Source organism: Lepidochelys kempii, chromosome 16 (assembly GCF_965140285.1).
Source record: "Lepidochelys kempii isolate rLepKem1 chromosome 16, rLepKem1.hap1, whole genome shotgun sequence".
Classification (NCBI taxonomy): Eukaryota; Metazoa; Chordata; order Testudines; family Cheloniidae; genus Lepidochelys; species Lepidochelys kempii.
Genome location: NC_136395.1, coordinates 4304076 through 4324871, shown reverse-complemented (window position 1 = coordinate 4324871; position 20796 = coordinate 4304076). Strand labels below are relative to the sequence as shown.

General features: G+C 51.2%; 1 protein-coding gene across 10 annotated transcripts in view; it reads right to left on the bottom strand.

Annotated features, from left to right (window-relative positions):
- Positions 1 to 4394: 4394 nt before the first annotated feature.
- The window catches only part of PNPLA7 (patatin like domain 7, lysophospholipase), a 443243-nt gene continuing 426841 nt past the window's right edge, over positions 4395 to 20796 (bottom strand). For 9 of the 10 annotated variants that reach the window (XM_073314045.2, XM_078849029.1, XM_073314052.2 and 6 more), the window contains 2 exons: positions 7427 to 7530; positions 5034 to 6347 (listed from right to left, as the gene is read on the bottom strand). In XM_073314045.2, the coding sequence (XP_073170146.1) occupies positions 6267 to 6347; positions 7427 to 7530 (185 nt within the window). In that variant the 3' untranslated portion in view covers positions 5034 to 6266. Of the gene's footprint in view, positions 4739 to 5033; positions 6348 to 7426; positions 7531 to 20796 lie in introns of those variants that run through there. The other variant, XR_012155225.2, reaches the window with a different exon arrangement.

Genomic DNA, 20796 nt, shown 5'->3' with positions numbered 1-20796 from the left:
TGATTGAGCTATTTAACCGCACTCTCAAGAGCATGATCCGAAAGGTGATGGCCCAGGAGGGAAAAGATTGGGATACCCTCCTCCCATACTTGATGTTTGCAATACGAGAAGTTCCCCAAGCATCTACTGGTTTCTCCCCCTTCAAGCTACTATATGGTCACCACCCACGTGGCATATTAGACATCGCAAAGGAGGAATGGGAGGAACAACCCAACCCAGGGAAGAACGTAATTGCACACGTAGCCCAGATGGGAGAACAAATAGCCCAAGTGACCCCCATAGTACGAGAAAATTTGGAGAAAGCAGAAGAGGCCCAACAACCTACTACAATCGTCGGGCAAAAACATGGAAATTTCAACCAGGAGAACGGGTGCTGGTACCAACAACAGAAAGGTCCTGGCCAGTTGGCATGGACCCTATGAGATTGTGGAAGCCATTGGGGAGGTAAATTATAAGGTGAAGCAACCAGACCGCCGAAGTCCAGAGCAGATATACCATGTCAACTTACTGAAACCCTGGATCAATTGGGAAACATGCCTGGCCATCCTGCTGGCTCCATCCCAGGCAGATGGCCCACAAGGGCTGGTAAAGAAATCCCCCGAATTAGGTCACTGAAATGATCCAGCAGAACCAAGACGTGTTTCTTCACACAATCCGCCGTATGATGCTGATCCAACACCACATTGTCACCTGTCCTGGAGCAAGGGTGACGATAAAACCATATTGCATACCAGAGGCAAAAAGAAAAGGAATTAGGGCAGAAGTAAGAAAGATGCTGGAACTTGGCGTGATTGAGGAATCATACAGCCAGTGGTCCAGCCCTATTGTCTTGGTCCCCAAGCCTGATGGCAGCCTGAGGTTTTGTAATGACTTCCGGAAGTTAAATGATGTATCCCAATTCGATGCCTATCCAATACTATGTATTGATGAGCTGGTGGATCAGTTAGGTAAGGCCCGATACTTGACCACGTTGGACTTGACAAAAGGCTACTGGCAGGTCCCCCTGGCTGAGGATGCCAAGGAAAAAAAACGCTTTCTCTACATCCAATGGCCTTTTCCAATACAACCTCCTCCCTTTTGGGCTCCATGGGGCCCCCGCGACTTTCCAATGATTGATGGACAGATTACTTCGACCCCATGCCAAGTATGCTGCCGCCTATTTAGATGATGTGGTAATCCACAGCCCTGACTGGGAGACGCATCTGGGGAAAGTGGAAGCAGTATTGGATGCTCTTAGACAGGCTGGCCTTACCGCTAACCCATCCAAATGTGCAATAGGGTTAGCCGAGGTCAGACACCTCGGGTATGTAGTCGGAAGGGACCTGGTGAAGTCCCAATGGAACAAAGTGAAGGCAATACAGGAATGGCCACACCCGATCCGCAAGAAGCAAGTCAGAGCATTCTAAGGGGTAGTGGGGTACTAGCGCCAGTTCATCCCTCACTTCGCCACAAGGGCGGCACCTCTGATGGACCTGATAAGAGCTCGGGGCCCAGAGATAGTTAAGTGGATCGAAGCGGCAGAAGAAGCTTTCACAGACCTAAGGACAGCCCTTTGCAGCCATCCAGGGCTCATAGCCCCAGATTTCAAAAAGGAATCCATCCTACAAACAGACGATTCAGAGATAGGACTTGGGGCCGTCCTTTCCTTGGGGGATGAGAAGCACCCAGGGAGCAATGGTACGCCATAGTAGAAAAGGAATGTCTAGGGGTTAAATGGGCCATGGAGATTCTACAGTACTAACTGCTTGGGCGGCGGTTCACCCTTGTGACAGAGCATGCCCCACTGCAATGGATGCACACAAACAAGGAGAAGAATGCACGAGTGACTAGATGGTTTCTATCCCTACAACCTTTCCAGTTCTGGATACAGCACAGAGCTGGAACCCAGCACGGCACCGCGAACAGCCTCTCACGACAACACTGTCTCTGGTCCCAAGTAGCCCAAATCCATGGTGTTGAGCGGGAAGGTCGGGGGGGGGGGGGGAGAGGGAGGTAGGGGGAATATGTGATACAGGAGAGCCAGGGAGCAGTGGTAGAGTGGTCGACGGGAAATACAGAAATAGATAAGCTCTAGGCTAATTAAGGCGTGGTTTCCTGTAGACTAGGGAGGGTTGTTACAGGTTAATTGGAGCACCTGTTAAGTCAGTTAAGGCCCTGTCAGGAACCTAATAAAACCCCGTTTCAGGCAGTCAGGGGAGGAGGAGGAGGAAGGAGAGAGTACTGGAGCTTGGAGGTGTGTTGAGAGAGCTGAAAGACCAGAGAACCGAAGTAAGGGAGACCCTGCCCCTCCTCCAGCGTCTAAGGACCGAGGGTAACCCCACCCAAGGGGGAAGAGGGTAAGAAACCTGCAGGGGTTGAGAGGGGCTGGGACTCAGAGCAAGGAGCAAACCCAGACCCCTTCCCTGCTTCCTTCCTCTATCACCTTCCTGGGCCACTAGTGGGGCCTTCGGCGCCCAAGAGCAGGAGCAAAGGGTGGCGTCTTAGCCCTCCCGCAAGAAAAGCACAGGACCCACCATATGAACATCGGCCATCTTGTCACACAGTGCAAATATCTGTAATAAAAAAAATAAAATAAAGTGAGCACTGTACACTTTCAGAGTAGCAGCCGTGTTAGTCTGTATCCGCAAAAATGAAAGGAGTACTTGTGGCACCTTAGAGACTTACAAATTTATTTGAGCATAAGCTTTTGTGAGCTACAGCTCACTTCATCCGATGCATTCAGTGGAAAATACAGTGGGGAGATTTTATATACACAGAGAACATGAAACAACTGGTGGCACCATACACACTGTAACAAGTGTGATCAGGTAAGGTGAGCTATTACCAGCAGGAGAGAGAAAAAAAACAACACCTTTTATAGTGATAATCAAGGTGGGCCATTTCCAGCAGTTGACAAGAACGTGTGAGGAACAGTGGGGGGTGGAGGGAGGGAATAAACATGGGGAAATAGTTTTACTTTGTGTAATGACACATCCACTCCCAGTCTTTATTCAAGCCTAAGTTAATGGTGTCCAGTTTAAAAATTAATTCCAATTTAGCAGTCTCTCCTTGGAGTCTGTTTCTGAAGTTTTTTTGTTGAAGAGTTGCCACTTTTAGGTCTGTAATCGAGTGACCAGAGAGGCTGAAGTGTTCTCCGACTGGTTTTTGAATGATATAATCCTTGACGTATGATTTGTGTCCATTTATTCTTTTACGTAGAGACTGTTCAGTTTGGCCAATGTACATGGCCGAGGGGCATTGTTGGCACATGATGGCATATATCATATTGGTAGATGTGCAGGTGAACAAGCCTGTGATAGCGTGGCTGACATCATTAGGTCCTATGATGGTGTCAAGCATTTTTACAACTACAATACCCATCTGCTGAAGTGAAGAAACAGACTGACAGAGCCAGAAGAGTACCCAGAAGTCACCTACTACAGGACAGGCCCAACAAAGAAAATAACAGAACGCCACTAGCCGTCACCTTCAGCGACCAACTAAAACCTCTCCAATGCATCATCAAGGATCAACCTATCCTGTAGGACGACCCATCACTCTCACAGAACTTGGGAGACAGGCCAGTCCTTGCTTACAGACAACCCCCAACCTGAACCAAATACTCACCAGCAACCACACAACAAAAACACTAACCCAGGAACCTATCCTTGCAACAAAGCCCCTTGCCAACTGTGTCCATATATCTATTCAAGGGACACCATCATAGGGCCTAATCACATCAGCCACACTATCAGAGTCTCGTTCACCTGCACATCTACCAATGTGATATATGCCACATTGATATATCATGTGCCAGCAATGCCCCTCTGCCATGTACATTGGCCAAACTGGACAGTCTCTACGTAAAAGAATAAATGGACACAAATCAGACGTCAAGAATTATAACATTCAAAAATCAGTCAGCGAACACTTCAATCTCTCTGGTCACTCGATTACAGACCTACAAGTGGCAATTCTTCAACAAAAAAACTTCAAAAACAGACTCCAAGGAGAGATTGCTGAATTGGAATTAATTTGCAAACTGGACACCATTAACTTAGGTTTGAATAAAGACGAAGTGGATGTGTCATTACACAAAGTAAAACTATTTCCCCATGTTTATTTCCCCCCCCATACTGTTCCTCACGCATTCTTGTCAACTACTGGAAATGGCCCACCTTGATTATCACTACAAAAGGTTTTGTTTTTTTTCCTCTCTCCTGCTGGGTAGTAGCTCACCTTACCGGATCACTCTCGTTACAGTGTGTATGGTAACACCCATTGTTTCATGTTCTCTGTGTATATAAAATCTCCCCACTGTATTTTCCACTGAATGTATCTGATGAAGTGAGCTGTAGCTCACGAAAGCTTATGCTCAAATAAATTTGTTAGTCTCTAAGGTGCCACGTCCTCCTTTTCTTTTTACTGTACACTTTGTATTCTGTGTTGTAATAGAAATCAATATATTTGAAAATGTAGAAAAACATCCAAAAATATTTAATAAATTTCAATTGGTATTCTATTGTTTAACACTGTGATTAATCGCAATTAATCTTTTTGAATTAATCACATGAGTTAACTGTGACTAATCGACAGCCTTACTAAGAACCCTAAAATACTCTATTCCAGTTGACTAATAAAAGCTGTCTTGCTTTGAAAAGGCTGACCTGTGTCGCTGCAAATATCTGCAGAGTTCTTCGCTCCAAAGGGGGAAAGTTTCCAACAGGAGTTCCAGTTCTTTTGGATTTGCTGAGGGAACCTGGTGAGAAACAGGGGTACTGAAGGCAGGGCCCAGTCTCAGAGTAGTAGAGCCACGGGGCTTCCCTTTGCAAAAAGGTGATGGCTAATGTCTAGCACTATAAAGTACGCGACTCCTTGAGAGACGGTACAAAGCTCAAAGGCAACTTGCCCTGCAGATCCATGACAATCCTGGAGGCTGCCCCAACTTTCTAGATGTGCAGGGCCTTACGTGGATGAATGACCATGTGTACTGGATTGGTGCAGACATCCACATCTTCCGTAGCCTTCTGGTAAATGACAACAGCAAGCATTGATTTCTCTGCTGCAATTTTATTTTAAAGTACATATATAAAAAGGACTTCAGCTGTGGTTATAAACTGAGGGTGTCTTCTTAAGTACAAGTTGCACCTTAGGAGGTTCTGATCTCAGCAGAAGTGACTTAAGATCTTTGGACTACTGGTGCATTCCCAAAAATCTTTAGCATTCAAACACCTTCCAGCGGGGTCATGACAGAGAGTGCCATGCTGGGAATGGAACCTGGACTGCTCCATTTTAGATGGCTGCAACCTTTGTGGAGCTCCTGAAAAGTTGGGCAAAGTTTTGCATGCCTGCAATGAGACCTTTAAAACATGAACTCTTATCGGCTCAACATAACCTCCCTGGCAATTTATCACACTCCACAAAACACTGACTGATCAATGACAGAATCTTGTAACCCCCTGAGAACCACGCACTGGCATTTCATTTCAGCAGTTACCACTTTGTTTCACAAGGCAGCTACAGCTATGTAGCTACTCTGTAACTGCCTGGCAAATAGCAATTAAATGTGCCATCATTACATGCTCCTGCAGCTGGCTTGATTATACAGTATCTGAAGCAAATGAGTAACCTTTAGAGTAATTAACTTGTAGCATTTAGATTTCCTGTTAAGTCTTCAAGCAGCCAGAGACCCTTTATCCTACTATCACAGCATTGCTCCTACTTACACAGTTGCAAAATAAATACAGAGCTGAGTTAACAATGTGGCTGCCTGGCTCCTGTGACAAACATCCCTGCACGCTAATGCTCACGTATTGACCCTTCGCAGCAGTGGCCGTGCACATACATTCCAGCAATGTTCTCTTTTTTTTAGCCTTCTGGGCCAGAACAGCAAACAGAACTCATGGTGGCAGACAGCCAAAGCAGCATCTGAACACACTTCTAACCACAGACAACTCCCAGCACACCCCTTCGCCGTACAATCCCCGGAGAGATCAATGACTTGCAACCCACAATGGTACCTGGAGAAAGGAGCAAAGACATTGTAAATTTCCATGGCATGAGAAATCACTGGGCATGGAGTTGTGGGTAGCGCACTGGCACTTCTTGTGCTTCATTATGGTGGGTCTCCTCGCAGGACAGTTAAACAGCCCCTCCATCCTGATCGGAGAGGGATGAGAAACTGCAACATCTCAACCAAGCAACCTCTTTATAAAAAGGGCTGTTAGTCAGTGAAACTACAGTTATGTGACCAAATGAAAGACAAGTCCTGATGGCTTCCCTGGGGATTAGCTGGGCTCCCCTGTGTTGTTGGGTCGACTCTCCTGTTTGGGGATGGTGATGCGTTTTCTTATCTGCACATCCTCATCCTGAAGGAGGAAACAAACATACTCATCAGCAGGAGATATCGGATCTGAAATGATTTAACAGACTGTTCCAGATAAACAAAGACACTCCTCTCTCTCCTTCCTCCCCCAGGAGCCTTTTGCATATCAGACTTCAGTCTCAGAAGGATTAGTTTAGCAGATGAAGATTTTAAATACAACTGGGAACATGAATCCGTGTGGATCTACGAGACAGCCCTGGCGCTCTGCTGCTATCCACTTGGAAACACTGAAGCCATCTCACGTCCTTCCCTATGTATCTTATTTGTGTAGGTTCCCAAACCTGTTCACATGCTCCCATCCAAGAACTGTTCATTCCAAATATTAGCAGGGATTTGTAGCTCTTTCAAACTGGCCAGGACCCTCCCCGTAAGAGAGAGAGAGCAGTGACACAGATTTGATGTAGAGTTTTTCATTACCTAAGTGGAGCTGTGTGATCCCATTTACGCTTTGCTCCAAGATGGAAGGTCAGAAAACTTCATGGTCGACACAAATTAGAGATGGATTATAACTATTTAAATGCCAGTATGTGAACTCTGGCCATGAGACACGCATTCTCTCCGCTATGTGTATAGGAAGGGACAAAGCTTATGTCAACACTCTGCTAAATTATGGACCCTTTAAAGGATGCAGACAAGTTTCAGCCACACAAAAGCTCCTGTTTATGATTTGGTTCCTTCCAACAATCTCCCCTGAAGACTGAAAAGTTTGGCTTTGCAGGGTTGTAGGTCACATGTAACCGAAGATATCAAATAGCCTGGATATGCTGCTCTGTGAGCAGCTGCTGTACACCTGAGAGGGATGGAACATGGCTTAGGAATGCACTCAGTACCTGCACTACACTACAGATGGTCGAATTTTCTTCTACCAGATTCCTTTCAGCACCAGCCTTAGAGGCTGCTTCTCTCAACTGCCCCTTATCACACCTTCCCATGAAATTGTGATCCCACCACCTAACCTAGATAAGGCTCTATGCCTGCAGGAAAACATTTGGCTTTGACATGCTTGTCAGACTAAAGGCCGGCAAAAGGACACACAGAGCTAGTCTAGAGCACAGTTCTTACGGAGTCAGAATCCTCTTCCACCTGGCTGCTTAGGAAATTAGCGTAATCGTCCTTCTGGTTGTCTAGAATTTCTTCTTCATACTCAGTCTGATAGTCAGATTCATCTGAATAGGAGGGAAAAGAGAATAATTGGTTTTAGTTGGCACAAGTAATGGACAGAGGGCACTGAAGGAGAATTACAAAATGTTTGCTAACAACATCCTGAGCTACAGAGCACTCAGCCAGGAAGGAGAGTCAGGTTTGGCCAACTAATGGCAACTCAATGAACTAGTTACTTTTCCCTGGGGACCACAAATCAAGCTGTCATTTTAGAAGTATCAGTTCTCTAGCCTGCCTGGTTGCAGAGAGAACCTTCAAAACCTGGATGTAAACTGATGTACCAATCTCTGCTAGTAGCTGCATTAAAATTGCCTGGTTAAGGAGGTGTGAAATATCCCATTCATCTCAATGGGGCCTTCCCTGTCAAGCCTAATGATAATGTAAAATGTTGACATATTAACACCACTGATCACTGCACACAAATATTACTGCCACTGATTAATACACACAAATATTAATACACTAATTCATGCAAACATAGAAGAAAAGGGACAATCTTGTTTGGCAGATCTGAACAATCTACTTTTGGCATCATGCCATGGATTGAGTTTGGAAGAGACCCGCCACTTATATATTCTCCAGCGTGACACTGTTAAGATCTGGGAAGATCTATATTTGTGGAGGTCAGAGCAAAGCAAGGGACAATGAAAGGTGCTGTCCATGTTCAGTCGCAGAGGTGCCTCTGTCAACACCAGTCCTTGCAATGCCAATGCCACCCGCAGGACAAAACCTTGGGACCTCTCTGTCCCTCTTTTACAATGTTGAAAATTGAGCCCGTATTGTTATTCCTTGTTTGCTGACTCTTAGCCAGCCTCTGATCTTCCCATCACCACCAGTTTACAGAAGTTTCCTCTTAAAAGGGTCTTTGTCAAAGGCTTTTTGAAAGTTGAAATAAATAAATGATATTCACTATTTTGTTGATGTACTTGGGAGGTGTGATATTCCCCTATTAAACCCATGCTGGCTTGTTCTGATCATATCACAATTACCTGGGTGTTTTATCATTCTATTTTAATGTTGTTTCAACCCATACTCTTGGTTTTGCAGCATGACTCACTGTTCTGACATTATCAGGATAATCCCTAGCGCCAGTTAGAGAGTTAGGTAAGACATTAGTTAACATCTGGAATCACAGGCACTGAATTAACTGAAGGATCAGGGCTGTCCCTAAGCATACGTAGAATATGTGGCTGCGCAGAGCACCTGAAAATTTGGGGCACCACTGGGTCTTAGTGTCCACCCTTCCAGCTCTTCTTATCCTTGTTCTGACCCTTCCTACAGGCTCCCACAGCTAGCTGCTGCAGCCTGGTGAGGGGATCTAGTGACTTAAAAGTGAAAAAGTCTTCCAGCCTGCCAGACCTATTAGCACAACACTGAAACTGTTAAAGAGCCATTCAAGTGGTAATAAAGCCATTTAACAGGCATTTGCCAAACCCCAGGTATATACTGTCAGTTTCTGAATTTACTGACAAAAACAGTTCTGCATTACTGTAATATTTACTCAGAACACATTAGTCTACAGGACCTTAGTTTAAAATTTGCTTTAAAAATATTTCTTTAGTGAGTTGGTGAAGATTATATAATCAAATCTCGAAAAAATCCTTGAATAGATTTTTAGATGCACAATCATCTTTAGCCTTAAATGCTTGGATCTTCAGACACATAGATTTTTAAATAAATCCTTCAAAAGACCACCCTTATCTAAAATACACATTTTAATTTTAATTACTATAGTAAAAAAAACTTGCTTCCAAAGTCTTCCTGTCTTTTCTGTCCAACCCTTTCTCTCCCTTCCCCCTCCCAACCTTGAAGCGAGCCCTTTAAGGGACAACACCCCTTTCCTTCCAGAAAGCTGGACAAAGAGTTTCCCTTTCTTTACTTCTGACTAATCTGATGAACTAGTTTTAAGAGAACCCTCCAGCAAAATCAGTGCCTGAGTAAGATATAAAATCCTTTGTTATGCCTAAAATCTTTGGAAACATATTTTTTTAGAGTTGGTGAAATTTCATAAATATGTCTATTGTTATGGAGATCACACAAAGTAAATTAGTGTTCCCCTTTTCTAAAAGCAATGAACATTGTTATGAACACACTAAACCGCTGTGACTGATTAATTTAAAATAATGTCTTTGTTTCAGTGAGTTAAATATGTAATAATCTGGAATGATTACTTTATGAAGGTTTAAGAGTACATTTAAAATATAGAATCAGCTTAGAAATACTGATTGAGAAAATGTAAAACAGAGAAGAGCTGCATCATGTATCCCATAATATTTAACATTGTATTCAGCAAGACAGCTGACTTACCCTTACTACAAACTTTTTGCAAATAAATCTCGACAAACTTCAGGGAATATCAAAAACCCTGTGACTGATATTTTTTATTCCCAAATTTACTGCTTTTAATTAGGTACCTTCTGCATGTCCTTTCTCCGTGAGGGAGAGGGTGCGGGGGTCTCTGAGGTGAACTGTGACTCTCCGCCACCATAAGGCAGGCAGGGCATCTTGCTATCCTTTGCTGCCTCGTCCCTCCCCCTGCACCCCTGGGCTGTGAGCCCAGGCTGCCATCAGGTACAGGGCACCAGTTTAATAATATTGCATAGGGCCCCATAAATCCTAAGGATGGCCCTGTGCAGGATTGCAAATTTATGTCACCAGTTCAGTCCCTTTTATCTTAAACTTTTTCAGAACTCTTGGACATATCATCTGGTCCTGGGGACCTGACATTCCTTAATTTATCAGTTTGTTCCAGCAACTTCCATTTGAATTGCTTAGTCTACCTCTTTCATTACCTGAAGAGCACACGCATGGAGTATCTCCCCAATATCTTCTGTGGTGGTGACTGAGGCAAAGAAATTGTTTTGCTTCTCTGCAAAGTGCACAAAATTCTGAACCACCCCTTAGATCTTTCACAGACTGCCTTGTTTCCCAAGCACTTACAATTCTTTATTTGATTTCTGTCTTTGGCTATTTGCTCTTCCCTTTTAGCCTCCTAATTTTGACTTTGTATTTCATCCACCCTAGTTTATGCTCCTTTCTCTTGGCGTCAGTAGAGTCGGAGCACCTTTTTCTGAGGGATTCCCTGTTTAGCTTGAATAAACTGTTGAAGTTAAATCACTGAAACATTTACATCATGCTCCCCCTGCCCCCCGACCCTCCCTCTTTCCTTCTTCCTTTCTTCTTTAGGGGTAAGCGTGCCTTTTGGTATTCTCTTATGGGTTGCTTAAGTAGCCTCCACCCTGAGTCTAAGAATTTTAATTTCCTCACTTTTGCCTATAGGTCTGTTTGATCAGCTACAGACGGGAAAACTGAGGCCCAGCGGGACCAGTGGCACAACAGTCCCCCTACAAACCCCAACTCCATTCACAGGTTCTAAGCGCCAGACAATACTCCAGCCTAGAAACAGGATAATGTTACTTAGAAGATTTAACCATTTTCGAGTAATCACAAAGAAACCTCCAGATATATCACAAGATAGACAACAAGAGACTGTTACAGACTCATTCATGCTGCCCCATATCAATTCAGCATTCTATTTAAGAACTCAAGGTGCTTTCAGAATATTGATCAGGAGGACTCCAGTGAACTCCCTGAACCTGCATTACTGTACACATCCATTGGGGCTAACTTCCAGCTTCTACCTTGTAAACCAATCCTGAAGCCACATGCAGCTCTACTCTCTAGACTGTGGCAGTTTCTGCAGGCACACCAAGGGAAATGCTCTGACTGCCAACCAGCAGGGGTAATAAACCAGCAAAGCAGTGGCATCATAACCACATGGGTTTGAGCTATTCCTGCTCTCATGCCCAACCTTTACCCTCAAAAATCAAACAAGATGCATATGCAGCCAAATTAAACAAATCTGAACTGCTCACACTGGTCACGTTGGGCGTTGATGCACCTTGCAGAGCAGTTTATCAAAAAGCCCAGCTTTAGACTGGTTCCTTCTGCAGTGCCTGCAAGGAGTCTGTCAATAATCACAACTAAACACATCAAGCACTTTTAGTTGAGCCATCAAACGTCTCAGCAAAGTGTGATACAGCATGGCCAGAGGGCAGCAAGAGTGTTTTTTTTTTTATTAAAAGCAGAAAAGAATTTTATTTGTGTAACACTTACAAAGAATCACCAAAAAGGACAAAGCAAAATATGCAACAAAACAAAGCAAACACAAGGTATAACACAGCAGCCTTCAGGAGGGAGAAGTGTTCAGGCTAGCCTGGGCCCAGAGCGGGGGGGCTTCCTCGACACTCGCGGTCTTCCACGCTCCTGAGTTACCTGGTGGCTTAGAGCGGGGGGGGCTTCCTCGACACTCATGGTCTTCCACCCCCTTGAGTTACCTAGTGCCACGCCCAGTATCACTGATTATTCCTCTCCTGAGAGTGCCCGACAAGATGGGCACGGCTGCGGGGTGGGCGGTTTGGGGGTGGGGGGGACATACACCACATGTGATAGGACCCCTCCTAGGTTACAGTGATGATGGTATCCACGGTGGCAACGGCTGGGGCTGGGGTCTCTCACTCTTCCCCTCAATCAAAGGGTCAGACAGAGGGAACCAGACGGGGTCACCGAGCAGAGAACCTCGGACAGCGCCCACCGCTCCTCGAAGGCGTCAAGGGACTCGGTGGACGCCACCCAGAGGAACTCCGCCCGGATACGTCAATGTACAGAGGATCAGAAAACGGCCCTACAATCGCAGGACGCTTCATTAGCCAACATCCCCTCTCTGGTTTTATAAATGGCTGTTTTAGGAGGTTAACCAGGAGATCCCGTGACTTTGTGGGGCCACAGATGGGGAGTTTGTAGATAAAAAGGTGAGGGGAAAAGTGTAGCCAAAAGCGTAATAAAATATTCGAGAGGAGCCGGAAAAGGGGCTGCAGACTGGCACACTCTAAATATACGTGTGCCAGGGTGTCCCTCACGTTGCAAAAAGGGCAAGTATCCGGGATGGGGGTGAACCATGTCAAAAACACGCCCGTGCTCACAGCTCCGTGAAGGAGCCGCCAACTAATGTCCCTGACGGGCCTCGGGACCAAGGTGGAATACAGGCTGGCCCACTGGGGTTGTTCACCCTCCAAAGGTGGCAGTAGGTCCCGCCACTTTGTATCGGGGTGGGACACCAGGTTGTGGGCGTGAAGAGTGTGAAGCGTGAGTGTGTATAGATATTTCCGTGGCGCGATTTGGAAGCTGACCGGCTGCAGTTCATGCAGTCGTCTCGCAGTGAAAGGGTGAGAGGTTTGTTGGGATCTACGGGATAGGGGCCCAATGGAAAGGTCTGGCGGGCCTGGGGTAGAGGGTGGGCGGGGTGCGCCCTCGCGCAGGGTTCAGTTGAGATAAGCCCGAGCAGCGGGCGTCAAGGCAGCCTTCACCTCCTGAAGTATGCGCCGGGAGGTATGAGGTCTGGAGAGCCCCATGCGCCAAGCGAGCGTCAGGGGATCCAGCTAGTCTCTCCGGTCATAGTCCAGGAGGTCTCCGACTCTCGTGACTTCCGCCAGGACCAAACTCTGGCGCACAGAGCGGGACTCCGCCGCCTGCACACGGAGCTGGGGGTTGTGTAGCAGGGGCTCCGCGAGGAGATCTGCTCCCACGGTGGCCGCCACGGACCTGGTCGTTGAAAACAGTTTCCAGGTCCGGAGGAGGTCCTGGTAGAAGACAGGCAGCCCGGAGAGGCCTCGCGGAAAACTTCTCGGACAAAGATAAAAGAGCTGCCGGTCGTATCGGAGCCCTCGGACGCAGCTCAGGAAGGCGTGCGCTAGTATGCTCCACGTCAAACTACCTGCACTATAAAGGAGCCTCTGCAGGGCCTGGAGGCGGAAGACATGGACCTGGGTGTGCAGACACTTCAGGCCCTGCCCTCCCTCCTCCAGGGGTAGATGGAGAACCCCTGCAGGGACCCAGTGCAGTCCTGACCAGAAGAACTCCAGAATCGATGTCCAGAGGTGGACCAGGAAACCCGGGGCCAGGACCAGGGTGTTGAGCCGGTACCAGAGCGTGGACAGGACTAGTTGGTTAAGCACCAGCGCTCTCCCTCAGAGGGAGAGATACCGGAGTAGCCTTGTCCATTTCCGGAGCCGCTCTATCACCCCGCCTTCTAAATTTTGCCAGTTCTCCGGCGTAGAAGGGCGTGTGGCAGAAAGGTAAACGCCGAGATAGAGCAGTGGACCCGCACTCCACCGGATGGTCTGAAGCGCGGGTGGGAGGGAGCTCATCTGCCGCCAGTCCCCCACCGCCAAGCCAGAGCTCTTGACCCAGTTGACTCGGGCGGAGGAGGCTGCCGAATAGATGGCCTGGCAAGCCTCCACCCGCGCCAAGTCCCCCGGGTCCTGGACCACGAGGAGCACATCATCGGCATACGCCGACAGGACCAGCCGCAGCTCCGGCTCCCGCAGCACCAACCCCGTCAACCTCCTGCGGAGGAGACAGAGGAAGGGCTCGATCGCCAGAGCGTACAGCTGGCCCGAGAGGGGACACCCCTGCCGCACTCCTCGCCCGAAGCTGACTGGTTCGGTCAGGGTCCAGTTGAGCCTAACCAGACACTCCGCGGAAGCGTACAGCACCTGGAGAAAACTCACAAACTGAGGTCCGAATCCAAACGCCTCCAGAGTGCCCAGGAGGTACCCATGGTCCACTCTATCGAATGCCTTCTCCTGATCAAGAGACAGGAGGGCGAACGACAGACCGTCTCTACGCCCGAGTTCCAAAAGATCTCGGACTAGAAATAGGTTGTCAAAAATGCTGCGACCCGGGACAATATAGGTCTGGTCTGGGTGGATCACGTCTGCCATCACGGACCCTCGCCGCAGCAAGATTGCTTTCGCTACGATTTTGTAGTCCGTGCTAAGGAGCGAGACGGGGCGCTAATTTCATAAATCGCGGAGGTCCCCCTTCTTCGGCAACAAGGCGAGCACCGCTTACCTCCACGAAAGAGGGAGGACCCTGCCCTGCAAAGGCTCAGCCCAGACAGTGGCTAGGTCTGGGCCAAGAATGTCCCAGAACGCGCGGTAGAACTCCACGGTCAGCCTGTCCATGCCCGGAGATTTATTGGTGGGCATGCGACGGAGGGTTTCCGAGAACTCAGCCAGGGTGAGAGGCAGCTCTAGTCGGTCTCGGTCGCCCACGCTGACCGTGGGGAGTTCCTCCCAGAGCACCCCGCAAGCGTCAGGATTGGTCGGATCCGGGGAGAAAAGGCTTGTGTAGAAGTCACGGGCCCTCCCACACATCTCCACCGGATCCGTGAGGGGGGCACCGTCTTCTGCTAGAAGGCAGGTGACGTGTTTCTTGGCCCCCTCGTTTTCTCCAGGGTGTAGAAGAAACGGGAGCCGCGATCCATCTCCCGAAGGAGGTGGATGCGGGATCGAACAAAGGCACCTCAGGCCTGATGGTCCTCGAGGGCCCGGAGCTCCTCCCGCTTCTCCTGGCATGCTCCGCAGAGGAACGGGTTCTTGGGGCTGGCGGCCAGACACCTCTCCATCTCTAAGACCTCCCGTTCCAACTGCTCTATCGCTGCATTTCTCCGTCGGCTGGTGCCCCGGGTGTAGTCACGGCAGAAGAGCTTGGCGCGCACCTTCCCGAGATCCCACCATCGCCGCGCCGAGGGAAAGGCATGCTGCTGCTCTCGCCAGGCCAGCCAGAACTCCCGGAAGTACGTCACGAAGCCCTCATCCTCCAACAGGCTGTTGTTAAAGTGCCAATAGGCTGGCCCTGGCCCCTCTGCACGGAGGGAGGCTGTTATGGTGGCTAGATGATGGTCGGAAAATGGGGCCAGCCGAATGTTGGAGGAGTGGGCCTGTGAAAGATGGAAATGGGATAAATAAATACGGTCCAACCGAGAGTGGTGTGACCGATGGGCCTCCACCCGGACAAAGGTGAACGTGGAAGTGTCATCTGGGTGGTGGTCACGCCAGACGTCTACTAGGGAGTGATGTTCAACTATTTCTCGGAGAATGTTCACAGCGGCCGGGCTCAGCTCAGCCCCTGAGCAGTCCTGTTCCTCGAGGGTGGTGTTAAAGTCCCCTCCCAGGACTAAGCACTCGTGAGAATCTAGGGTGCTGAGGAAGTCGGACACCCGCTGATTGAATTGCGGCCGCTTCGGGCTCGTTGTCGGGGCATAGATGTTAACAAAGTTGACCACGAGCCCCTCCATACGGACTTGGAGATGCAGCAGGTGGCCCGTCATGGCCTCAGTGACCCCTAGCACCTCGGGCCGTAGGTTGTGGGAGACCAGGGTCGCCACTCCAGCTTGTCGAATCGTGAAGTGGCTGAAGTAGACCCCGTCCCACCGCTCCAGCCGCCAGCTGTCCTCAGCAGTCGGATCCGTATGGGTCTCCTGCAGGAAAACCACAGAGTACCCCCCCCTCCCGAAGGTAAGAGAGCACCTGGGACCTGCGGAGAGCCATCCTACAGCCCCTGGTGTTCAAAGTTGCTATAATGAGGGGCGTCATGCGGAGGGCTGGGGGGGTGGGGGTTCCTTGTTGGCGGGGGTGTTCGCAGCCCCCGGCGGCTCGCGCAACAATTCGCGACCCATCCCGTAAGTGAGTAAATCATCACGGAAGCTGCGGGCCCGACTGTAGGCCGCGGCACCATGCCTTCCTTTTCCTTTACCCTCCTTTATAAGGGCCCTTGTGGCCTGGAGGAGTTGATCGAAGTCCCCCCATCGCTAGAGAGCTAGCTGTACCCTGTTGCGGGAGCCAAGGATGTCTTCTAAAAACTCTTGCAACGCTTTTCACAGCTCATGGGGGGGTGGGGCTGCGATTTCCGGGTTATTCCCTGGTGGGGCTCTTGGTGCAGTCTCGTGGTCCACTGAGGTGGGCAGGCATGGTGCAGACCACCGACGGGGCGTCTGACAGGCTAAAGTTATTAGGTCCGTCTGGAGCCTTGGGGTAGAAGGGGATGGCGGAGGGAAAATTCCAGCTCCTAATGGTTCACGGCAGGAAAACGCAAAGGCTGCTCCTTGGGGGGGATCTGCAAAAAAGGGGAAGGAAATAACCCCGGGGCGGCAATAGCATTGCAGGAGGAGGTGGATTGGGCAGGGACAGCGGTGGGGGTGGGGGCGGGGGCAGAGGTGAGGCTCTGGGCTTCGGGAGGCAAGCAGCTGAGAGGTGGTGTCTCCCGAACAAATTCGAGGGTTAAGGGGGTGGGGAGGAGGCGCCCAGTGATGCCAGGCGCAGGCTCTGTGCTGGATTTGGCAGCCACGGCATCAGGTGGTGGACCACCTTCTGCAGGGTGCTCGCCCGGGAAGGCGGTTGGGGGAGGGAGCATGGGGAAAGGGGGACTGGGGTAAGGTTGCCCAGATTGAGGCCAGCTGGCAGGAGGTCATTCTCTCCCTGGGTGACCGGGGTCAAACCTACGGCCTCGATCTCCTCATACATGGAGGAGAGGTTGTCTTCTGCCACCCCGGGGGTCTCCCCTCTAGCACCCGCTACGACGGTCGCTTCGGGGTTCGCGAGGGGTTCAGGTGATATTTGGGCAGATGGGGCTTCCTCAGGGGTCTCGGAGGGGAGGGTCTCCCGTGGAGGGGAGATTCTACCTTCCAGTGGTATGTTGTCTTCCTCTCCTGACACTGGCGGATGGATCTCACTCGTGGGCATAGCGGAAGGCTCAGTGTCAGTGCCTCCCTTCCTGGTCTTCCAGGAGGCCTCCGCACCGGATGGGTGCAGGGGAGCTCGAGCCTTCCGCTTGCCTCGCTTTCCCTGGACTAGGGTGCAGCCCTCCATAGCGTCGTCTGGGGGCTGGTTAGCAGGGGTCGTGTCGGGGGGCAGAGGCGATGGTTCAGGGGCTCGGGGGGGTAACAGTGAGGCAGCATGGGGGGACGGTTCTCCTTGGGGTGGGCCCTCTCCTATGCCCAGTAATATCTTTGCTGCACCCTCCTCCATAGGCTCTGCTGGATTGTTAACAGCAAGGGTGTGGCTCCCTCGCTCGTCTGGGCGTTGTAGGGGAGGTGTCTCTTGGGTCTGGGCAGGAGCAGCGGTGGATCGAGCAGGAGGAGAGGTGGTTTCAGATGTCGGGCGGCCAGGGGCGTTGGCAACGACGGAGCCGATGTCCTGCCGGGTCGTGGGGTCTCGGGTGCCCCTCCCCGCCGGGGCAAGGGGCAGTCTCTTCGGACATGCCCCGCTGATCGGAAGAGGTAGCACCGGGCCTCTCCTGTGAAATAGTAGACCCGATAGCGGGCTCCCTGGTAGGGGACTAGGGAGGACCCCTCGAGTGCCTCTCCATCACTCGCCGCCGCCGGCGGTAGAAGCTGCACTTGCCGGCAGAACGAAAGGACTTGACGGAGGGTGGGGTCCTTGCAGCCCAAAGGGAGAGGGCTGATGACAGAAACGGGTTTCCCCAGGGTGGAGAGAGCGGGTAACGGGGGCATTGGGTAGAAAAGGAGGGACGGAGGTCAGGACTAGGCGGACGCCCAGGATGACTTCTAGCGGCTCCAGGGGGACAAACACCTGCCCCACCGCCAGGCCCTTCTCCACCGCCTCCTGGGCGGCAGCCTCCGATGCTAAGAAAAAGATGACCTTCCCGTACATTTTGGAGGCTGCCACAATAGCCGTGGGTCCTATCACCCTCGCCAATGCCTGCACGTATGTCTCCACGTAGGGCGAGGCAGGCACCAGGAGGCAACGGACGCCGTGCTTCCTGGTCATGGTGGGGAAGGGGGCCCAGCCGCTATTGATGGTAGCGGAGGCGGTGGGTGGGCGGGATGACGAGGCGGCAGGCGGGGGGGCTGCCACCACCCGGGCATACGCCCTGGGGGCCGTGGGAGGGACACTCGCAGAGCTGGTGGAGGGAACAGCGGGGAGGGACGCCATGGTCGATGACGAGGCCACAGCGGTGGGGGCAGCCTCTGCCATGGAGGGCTTGGTGGTTGTGGCAGGGCCCTTCCCCTTCTTTGCACCCTGGCCTTTCCGGCTAACTGGGGGGGCTCTCCTAGAATCTGGGGGGGCGGTAGGCGTAGCAGCGGCAATAGTTGCCCTGGTGCCTCCGGCTGCCAATGCCCCAGCGGGGGCGGTGGCAGGTGTTTTGGCAGCAGTGGGGGGGGGCTTGGGGGTTGGGCAGGGGGGTAGGTGGGGGAGGGGCAACTGAGGTAGTTAGAGGGGCCTCACCCCTCTCATTCCCCGCCATCGTGAGCAGGGAGAGACAGGGAGACACCAGAAGGAGGAGGGGGAAGCAGATTAACCACTTCTCCCTGTTGGGCTGCAGGCAGGGGGTGGCCAAATGGGTCAGACTGGACAGGGGAAGGAAACAGGAGTTGGGGTCAGGTAGTAGGGGCAAAATGTGGGGTGGGCAGTCCGGAGGCCAGGGGGGGAACGCGGACCCACGCGCGTTTGTCCAAAGAATCTCGTTTGGTCGGCTGTTGTGTCTGGTCTGGATGATGGAATTCAGGGCAAGCAGTTGAGGCTAGAGGCAGATGGCAAGTTGACAGCAGGGACAGACGGCGGGGGGCCGTGATGGTTGCAGTAGTGTTGGGGGGTGGCACCGATGGATCGGGGGGCAGCTCCGTGCCACACCCCCTGTGCCCCTACAAATGCAGTTAAGACACAGTCAAACTCCCCCCACACGAGAGTACAGTTCAAAAGTTACTCAGTCTTACGGCCCCCTCCACGATGATTTGTGGCTTCCTGGGCGATGTCTTTGTCGGCTGTCTTCTCTCCCGGTCTTTGTGGAGCATCCAAAAATGCCAAGCAGATAAGACGACGATTAATTATGGTTCCACAAATGAACAGCAAAATGGTTGGGTCTGGGGGCATCCACTCCCCTCCTCCGGAGAGTGGGTCGGCAGTCCTCCCCCCCTCCTCCGGGGGTTGCAGCTGAAGCAGTAGCTGCGTCCGAGGGCAGGAGTGGGGGGGCTGGCAGGCAAGTTGGCAGCTGACCAGCTCTCGAACAGCAGTAAAGAAAAACAGCAGAAAAAAACAAAACAAAACCAAAACAAAATGAAGAAAAAGCATCTGGCCCGGTCGCGGGTGGGCGGGGGTGGCACGACACTGAAGCAGGGGCAAAAAGCAAGGAAAGCCCAGGTCAGAGGGCAGCAGGAGAGTGCTAGACGGGAGCCTTCTTCCCTGTAGAGGGAAGAAAGTTTGCTATAGATTAATTAAAGCACCTGAAGCCAGTCACATGATAAAACCCCCCTGCTTCAATCAGACAAGAGGAGGAGTTGAAGCAGAGTGGATTGGTGCTGGAGGAGAGAGCAGTTTGGAGGAGTTGAAGCAGAGCGGATTGGCGCCGGAGCAGAGAGCAGTTTGGAAGAGTTGAAGCAGAGTGGACTGGCATTGGAGCAGAGAGCAGTTTGGAAGAGTTGAAGCAGAGCGGATTGGCACCGGAGCAGAGAGCAGTTTGGAGAAGTTGAAGCAGAGCGGATTGGCGCCGGAGCAGAGAGCGGTTTGGAGAAGTTGAAGCAGAGCGGATTGGCGCCGGAGCAGAGAGCAGTTTGGAAGAGTTGAAGCAGAGTGGACTGGCATTGGAGCAGAGAGCAGTTTGGAAGAGTTGAAGCAGAGTGGACTGGCATTGGAGCAGAGAGCAGTTTGGAAGAGTTGAAGCAGAGCGGATTGGCGCCGGAGCAGACAGCAGTTTGGAGGAGTTGAAGCAGAGCAGATTGGCGGTGGAGCAGAGAGCAGTTTGGAGGAGTTGAAGCAGAGCGGATTGGCGGTGGAGCAGAGAGCAGTTTGGAGGAGTTGAAGCAGAGCGGATTGGCGCCGGAGCAGAGAGCGGTTTGGAGGAGTTGAAGCAGAGTGGATTGGCGGTGGAGCAGAGAGCAGTTTGGAGGAGTTGAAGCAGAGCGGATTGGCACTGGAGCAGAGAGCAGTTTGGAGGAGTTGAAGCAGAGCGGATTGGCGGTGGAGCAGAGAACAGTTTGGAGGAGTTGAAGCAGAGCGGATTGGCGCCGGAGCAGACAGCAGTTTGGAGGAGTTGAAGCAGAGCAGATTGGCGGTGGAGCAGAGAGCAGTTTGGAGGAGTTGAAGCAGAGCGGATTGGCGGTGGAGCAGAGAACAGTTTGGAGGAGTTGAAGCAAAGCGGATTGGTGCTGGAGCAGAGAGCAGTTTGGAGGGAAGTAGAGGAGAGTTTGGAGAAGTGCTGTGGTGGGCTAAGAAGACCAAGATCCTAGGTAAAGGGACACCTGGTTTGTGCAGAGGGAGGGCAGGAAGCCCCACAAGCTGAAGGGCAGGAGAGGGAAGTAGCCCAGGGGAAGGAACCGCTAGTTCAAGTGGTTTACCACTATCCCTAGGGCCCCTGGGCTGGGACCCGGAGTAGAGGGCAGGCCCGGGTCCGTCCCTCTCCAGTCGTCTCCT